Genomic DNA, 7,500 nt, shown 5'->3' on the forward strand with positions numbered 1-7,500 from the left:
GGGACGGTGCGTAGCAGCGGAGAGGAGGACGAAACACACGGTCGGAGCGCTAGGATGGGAAGAACGGACGATCCGAGAAGGAAGATAAACCCAATGAGGTCCTCTACATCATCTCTAGCTGGTTCCAGGAGCCTGTGATGATGTGTGTGTGTGTGTGTGTGTGTGTGTGTGTGTCACATTAGATGGGAAGTCTAACAAGAGCCGGACATCAGAAACTAAACGGTCCTTCAGATGATCCGTGACTTCAGGAACTCAGAACCACCTTGGAGAACATCACCGCTCTACCTGTCAGGTGTGGAGGGGGGTGGGGCGGGGGAGCAGAACATTTGTTCCCCAGAACAACTCGAGGGTCCACCTCGTTAATCTCCATGACAACAGAGATGCGTCAGCAGCAAATTAGTAAAGAGCAGGACAAAATAAATCCAGTCCCACAGGAAGCTCGTAAAGGAACATCTAAAGCACGGAGGAGGGTTCGGCCCCGCGGAGAGGCACGGACACATCTGTAACATCTGCAGCACCACCACTCAGATACACACAAGGTAAGAAACAATCATTTCTGTAATCGCTGTGAGTGTCACGCTAGAAACAGACAGATGTTTATCCTCTTAAAGCACAAGTTTCCTCTGGTTTCAAGCTGTGAGGAGATGAGTCCAACCGCTTCCAGACCGAACAGGTGTGTGTTTGCGTTACGTTAAAGTAGGATAAACACAGCCCCACTAAACCCAGAGATGTAACGCTGGCAGTCACACACACACACACACACACACACACACACACACAAAGATAAAATGTGCTCCACTCACCAATCATGTGGTTTGCGACATGGATCTGGATCTCTCGCTCCGTCTCAAACGTCATTTGGCATTTAATACACTGGTAGGTCTTTTTCTGAAGAAAACACAAAAACAATAATATTACTAAGAAAAATGCACAAAGTTGAGAGTTTTAAAGCTAAATCAGGATAGTAAATAAACAGTCAGCAGGAAAAAGAATTGCTGAGCTCAAAAATGAAGCTTCAGAGGTTTTCGTGTTCGTGTGTCACGTTCGACACAAAGTCCTGAAGCAAAACGTCCGTCCTTCTTCTCCTGGACGTGTAAACCTGTGCTCTGCTGCTGTGTAATTAACAGAAGCAAAGTGGTAATGCAGAAATAAAAGAGTTTAAGGTACAAAAAGCGACGGAGGAGAACGGAGAAAACAAAAGAACGAGAGAATAAAAAATCCAGAAGAAAAACAGAAAACAGGGATGAGCTGGAAAGATGAGGAGCTGATCTACTTATCCATTCACAGCACATAGAGAGCAGTCATGCACAAACAGACAAAATACACAACGGCCCTGCTTCCGCACACACACACACACGCACGCACGCACACACACACGCACGCACGCGCACACACACACACACACAGAAAAAATCTCACTTTGTCTGCTCTGTGCTGTTAGACTAAGCAGAAACAAAGGTGCAGGTAAGACAGTCCCTGGGAACTCTCTCTCTCTCTCTCTCACACACACACACACACACACACACACACACACACACAACAGCAGGTCCCAGGAAATGTAGACCGTCAATATCAAGAAGAGCAAACAGCTCCCACAATACTGCACCAGGACCTGCCAGAGCTCCACTGACACATACGTGAGCCACACACACACACACACACACACACACACACACACACACACACACACTACAACATGCTACAGCGACCCCACAAGCACACAAACTGTCTCCTGCACAAACATCTCTGATTTCAAACATACTTCTGGTCTTGATCAGGACTATGAATGAGTGAATCTGATTCGTCCACCCACATGACATCACAAGCTGTGTTAACATGATGCCACACCTGTTGGAATGTGTGTACCAGTCTGAAAGTGGCCCGGGTCACATCTGGGTCACATCTACAAGCGTAGTTCTGGTTGTCTCACCTTGGGCGCAGGTGAGGCTTCGGCCTTTTTCCCGGCGGCGCTGGTTTCGGGGCTGACCTCTGGGTGATCCGTCTGGACGTGGCTCTCCAAGTCCTCCAAGCTTTCAAACTTCACCCCACACTCCGGACACCTGAGAGCAGTCGCGCCTTTCTCTGCCTGCGTGTCCGCGGGTGTCACCACGCCTCCCTGGCTCGGACTCTGCCCGTTTGTTCCTCTGTTGGAACATTTTGATCCGTTTTAACTGAACTGTGTTTTATATGTTTTTTTACATCTTGCATGTGATCGTGTAACTGTCGCCCTGAACCGAGCGCGGCACCTGCAGGGTTAGCGTGGCATCGTCCTACCTGCTCATGCAAACAGCACAGAGGCCGTACGGCAGCCCGTTCACATCCAGCTTCACCAGGTCTCCTTTGTTCTTGAACTCCTTCAAGCAGAAGGCGCACTTATACAGCTTGTGCTGCTGCAGCTGCCCGTTGGGAGACGACGAGGCTGAGCCGTTCCCTCCTCCCGCTCCTCCGTTCCCTCCACCGGTAGTTCCTCCCAGCACTGAGCCGGTGGACAGCTTCTGCATGTGGAAGGTGCCGTGGATCTTCAGCTCCAGCGTAGAGGTGACGGTCTGCATGCAGACGACGCAGCGGAAGCCGGTGAGGGAGTTGCGGAGGTCGGGGTGCATCTGGCAGTGCTCTATGAACTCCTCCTCACTCTGCAGGGGCATCTTACAGATCCGACAGGTTCCCGTGTCCAAGCTTTTACTGTGAGTCACCTGCAGAGAGAGAGAGGAGAGGTGAGAATAAAACCATCAGCGTGTAGCGTCACTTTAACAGAATAACCATGAATGATTATAGAGGTTTCATTTATCTATTATTTATGGTCATTCTGGATTTAAATGGAACCATTTATGCAGCACAAAGGACACCTGCTGGAAACCCGGGTTTGAACTACCAACCCAGTTAGCACGGCTCTTCTCACTGCTCCACGAGCTGGAGGTGAATCACATGTGAGCTTTTTCTTTTGCTCCTACATTAAAAACATCTCTTTCCCGGAGTTTCTTGCAGCGTAAATTGCACCTCTGGAGACAATTTAAGGTTTTGAAAGTCTGGATTCAAAGTGGAACAACATGTTTGAAGCTCAAACTAGAGAAACACAAACAGGAAAACACCAGAAGATCTACGCGGCTGCTGCTGTGTCGTTATGTCATCAGTATTTGGTCTAATTCTCAGCCGGAAGCTGCAGCTCAGCGCCTCGAACGCAGTTTCAACAGAAAAGATCTGAAGAAGGTTTTAAACGCCGGCTCACGTCACTCAGGATGACCTCGCTGCAAAGAAACAATCCTGCGTTAGCAGGGACTTAGATCAAGGGTTAGGGTTACGTGCTACAGGTGTTTTAGGATCATGCACCTGCACTGGTAAACTCCTTAAAGAGCAAGTCACCCCCAAATCAACTATTTTTTTTCTGATAAACTATATAAATGCGTGTCTAATTGTGCTGCAGACACGTGTCGTCAATAGTTTTGCACTTTAGTGCATTTTAGTTCAAATTTAAATATTCTGCCTAAAACTATCAGTGTTGTGCCGTTGTCAGGTAAAAACTCTGCACTGCATTTGAATTTAAATCTGCCACCGCTATTGGCTAAGAGGTATGCTATGATGTAAACTGGTACATTATGATGTCACAATGTCGTGAGTGTGTGTATTTGTTAGTGGCTCCACCCTCTCGGTCTGCTAGGCAACAGCATTTGTTGCATTTTTCAAACATGAAGTGGGAGTGAAGTACGCTTCTTGTAAGGGGTGACTTGCTCTTTAACCTTTGACCTTTGGGCTCCTCACCGAGGACGGCCCCTTTTCATCCCACACTAACACGCTAATGAAACTCATCAGACTCTCTTTTAAGACAGCTTCCAGACTCCTCTGAGGGAAAGGTTTGTTCTGCAGCTACAAGAGAAGACGTCGAGAACGTTTAGAGACGTTCCGGAGACTCTGGTTGTTTCTAGTCCCATCCTAGAGAGACGCCTTCAGACTCGGCTGTGTGTTGTGTTTTTTAGTTTCTGCTACCGTTCATGCCTGTCCTACGTGAGTCATGATGTCCCCAAGCACACGCGAGCTCTGACCTTGTGTTCGGTGAGCGTCAGCAGAGAGGGGAAGCGCTCGCCGCAGATAGGACACATGTAGTGTTTGGCGGGACCGCGGTGCGTCTGAGCGTGCTCACGGAGACCGCTCTCAGAGAAGAAGGTTCTGGAGCAAACGTTGCACTTGTGGTTGCCTTTGATGAAGTCGGCTTTTTTCTTCCTGGAACCTGGAAGCACATTTATTTGAACAGAAACATCAAACAGGCGCGGACTTCAGGACAAGTCTGAGTGAGATTATCGTCTGCACCTGCGTCGTCCTCTCCAGGTCGGATGTTGTGGTCACGCAGCCGGTGGTTCTGCAGCAGCGACTCCATGGTGTAGGCCGCTCCACAGATATCACAGGCGTACATGGGCTCGGAGTTATCCAGCTCCTCCTCCCCCCCGCTGGCCTCGTGGCTGTTGGCCGCATCCCCCCCCTGCGAAGATCCGCCCCCAGCGGCTCCGCTCTTCAGCAGCATGTTCTGTAAATCTGCTTGTTCGGCGGCTGCAACTGTTGCTCTGTCGATTCCTCCTGCTCCTCCGTTCCCTCCTCCTGCTCCTCCTCCTCCCCGTTTGGAGGTCTGAGCCAGCCCATTGGGGGTCCCGTTCTGACTCCCGCTGCTCCCCGTCCCTCCCCCGTTGCCCGTGATGCTGCCGCCATCGAAGACGCAGTGTTTTTCTCGCAGGTGTCTCTCGAGCAGGGAGATGGCGTGGAAGGTTTTCCCGCAGAAGCGACACGTGAACTTCTTGCTGTGAGTGGTGATGTGACACTGCAGCTCCACCTCGGTTCCAAACGTCTCCCCGCAGAAGATGCACTTTCGGGGTTTGAGTCCTGCAGAATAAAACAAACATAGCATTAGCCGCAGGTAACGTGATGGAGGCCGCCGGAGGTTTTTAACGAAGGCCGCCTCGTGTCGAACGGGAGGAATTTTGGTCATTTGGGTCAAACCCTCGAAGAACTGTTCCTCTCTAGATGTGAACGACTCTCTGCTGCCAGCACACCAGTTTTAGCTCCGTGTCTGTAAACTAGCTGGGTCAGATGTCTGTGATCAGCTGCGGCAGCCATCTTGAACGGGTCAGTCAGCTGTCGATCACATTGTCAAACTGATTTTTAGGTTGAACGAGACTTATTTAAAATACCTGCAAGGCCTCCTGGGAGGCCTGACCTTTGACCCAGGTGGTTATGTTTGACGTGAAGCTGGAGATCTGCCTCCTTCCTGAAGTCCCAGGCGCAGGCGGTGCAGCGAAACAGCTTCTTCTCGTTGCTATGCTTCACTGCCAGATGCACCTGGATGGCCACGAACCAAAGAAGAAATCAGTACAGGAGGGTTTGAACTGTCACACGCTTCCCGTGCGGCCAGGTGGCCCACTTACCTGTATGGACACCTTTGAGTCAAAGACCTCCTGACAGAGCGTGCAGTGGTACAGGACGAAGGTGTGCATGTCCAGCAGGTGTTTCTGAAGGTCGTCCACGGAGGAGAACTGCTTATCGCAGCTCTCGCACACATACTGCGTAGATGTGGTGGTGTAGTGGACCGTCAGGTGTTGAAGCAGCGCCTCCTGAGACTCAAAGTCCTCCTTGTTGCACTGAGGGCAGGACTGGCGCCTCAGCAGCATCTCCAGGTGTGACTTCAGGTGTGCCTGGAATCCCTCAAAGCTGGAGAATCGCAGGTCGCACTGGTTACACGGATAGTCCCCGTTGCTTCCCATGGACGGGGTGGAGTCCCCGCCCAGCCTGTGGCGTTTCGGAGAGGAGATCTCCACGTCGGAGGAGGCGGGGCTGAGGTCGGCCACCTTCGCCTGCCGTTTGTTGTTGGCCAGCGGGATGTTCTTGTGGTTCTCCTTGATGTGCTTAGTGAGCTTGAGGAGTGAGCCGAAGATAGGAGAGTTGGTGCAGTAAGGGCAGGAGTACACCTGCAAGGGTGGTTAGACATCAACGCTCCTGCAGATGCCCTCACCGACTCATCACTCTTTTTTGGTGATAAGGGGTCATAATGTAATGATGAAATGGGAAGGGATCATTTATTCTACATTTCCTTGTTTCTTACCTCCATGAAAGACTGAGATGCAGCCTGGAGGACGGGAGACTCCAGCTTGGCCACCGCCCCCCCTGATGCCGCCCCACCGACAGTAGCTGAGGTGCAGTGGGTCTGCTGGATGTGCTCCGTCAGCGACGACTCCGTCAGGAACCCCATGGAGCACTGGTTACAGAAGAAGGCGTGGTTCCCCTCTGGGATGGGAAATCCAGCGTCATATTCAAACAAAGTCACTTTTAAGGATATTAATTAGGGATGCAGGATATGAAAGCGTGTGCCGATGTCAAGATCCTAAATTATTACAGCCGCTAACCGATTTTTACTGGTATCATTCATCTCATAACTGATGGAAATCGGCCCGATTTTCCCTATCAAACCGGTGTAGTGAATAACACCAGCCGATCCGGACGTTACTCCGATAAGACGTGCTTCCCTAACTTTGATTATGATTCCCTGCAGACTGGACCCACCTAGCGTGGTGGAGCCGGCCACGATCCCTCCAGGCAGGCAGTGGGACACCCTGATGTGCTCCTGCAGAGAGTTGATGTCTCCAAACATGTCCGGACAGTAGTTGCAGTGAAACGCCGTGACGTTGGTGAACTGCAGCAGGGGGAACGCCGCCGAAGCTCCGACGGCGCCCCCGCTGGCCCGATGGGCTTTTCGGACGTGCTCGTTGAGGTTGTAAAGTGTAGGTAGAGTTTCCAAACAGAGCTGACAGGTGTGGCTCTGTTGTGGCTTATCGGCATGGATGGTCTTCAGGTGGATCTCCAACACGGCCAGACTGTGGAAGTCCCTCTTTGAGCAGTAAGGGCAGGAATACGTCACTTTGCCCCAGTTCCCTCCGGCGCCTGTGGAAACATCAACAAGAGCTGAGGACGTCACAACGCTGTTCACCAAACCACAGAAGAAGAAGATGGAGGAAAAAGGCATAAAAGAAGAACTACATCTCTTCTTACCAGAGATCTAAACAGATCACCTGACGTAGGATGGATGAATTTGGAAGCAGTTGTTACCTTGATGTCCGAGGCTGATCCCCACGTCCTCGCCTGTATCCGTGCCTCTCCTCCGGCCTCGCTCGCCGCTCTGGCTGTGTTTCAGAGTGGAGTCCGGCGTGGAGCCCCTCTCAAGACTGGCGCTGGAGTCCGGAGTGGCCGAGCTCATCGAGGCCACGCTTCCCAGAGCGGGATCCGGACTGGCGGCGCTGTGGTTGGAGGAGTCGGGCTGGCGGTGACTGTCCAGGTGACAGTAGACATCCTCCACAGAAGGGAACTGCTCCAAGCACACGGGACATCTGGAAAAAGCATCAAGGATCAGTTCCAGGTGGTCAGATGATTTGGGAACTCTTGCGAGCAAAGCTGAGCCGTACTTGTGTTTGCGGTTGGCGTGCTGCGTTTCGATGTGCGTGAGGAGCGACGGCTCGTCCAGAAAGA

General features: G+C 51.5%; 1 protein-coding gene across 4 annotated transcripts in view; it reads right to left on the reverse strand.

Annotated features, from left to right (window-relative positions):
• The window catches only part of znf423 (zinc finger protein 423), a 154,714-nt gene that overhangs the window by 72,895 nt on the left and 74,319 nt on the right, over window positions 1-7,500 (reverse strand). For all 4 annotated transcript variants that reach the window (XR_011520376.1, XM_054733346.2, XM_015965117.3 and 1 more), the window contains exons 8-18: window positions 7,437-7,500; window positions 7,084-7,361; window positions 6,541-6,918; window positions 6,083-6,264; window positions 5,409-5,948; window positions 5,175-5,322; window positions 4,303-4,866; window positions 4,038-4,222; window positions 2,275-2,693; window positions 1,931-2,144; window positions 804-888 (exon numbers count right to left, since the gene is read on the reverse strand). The exon at window positions 7,437-7,500 is cut by the window's right edge and continues 217 nt beyond it. Coding sequence is in view for 3 of the 4 variants with exons in the window: in XM_054733346.2 (XP_054589321.1) it covers window positions 804-888; window positions 1,931-2,144; window positions 2,275-2,693; window positions 4,038-4,222; window positions 4,303-4,866; window positions 5,175-5,322; window positions 5,409-5,948; window positions 6,083-6,264; window positions 6,541-6,918; window positions 7,084-7,361; window positions 7,437-7,500 (3,057 nt within the window). In the remaining variant the exon portion in view is untranslated. The remainder of the gene's footprint in view (window positions 1-803; window positions 889-1,930; window positions 2,145-2,274; window positions 2,694-4,037; window positions 4,223-4,302; window positions 4,867-5,174; window positions 5,323-5,408; window positions 5,949-6,082; window positions 6,265-6,540; window positions 6,919-7,083; window positions 7,362-7,436) is intronic.

This window comes from Nothobranchius furzeri, chromosome 4 (assembly GCF_043380555.1).
Source record: "Nothobranchius furzeri strain GRZ-AD chromosome 4, NfurGRZ-RIMD1, whole genome shotgun sequence".
Classification (NCBI taxonomy): Eukaryota; Metazoa; Chordata; class Actinopteri; order Cyprinodontiformes; family Nothobranchiidae; genus Nothobranchius; species Nothobranchius furzeri.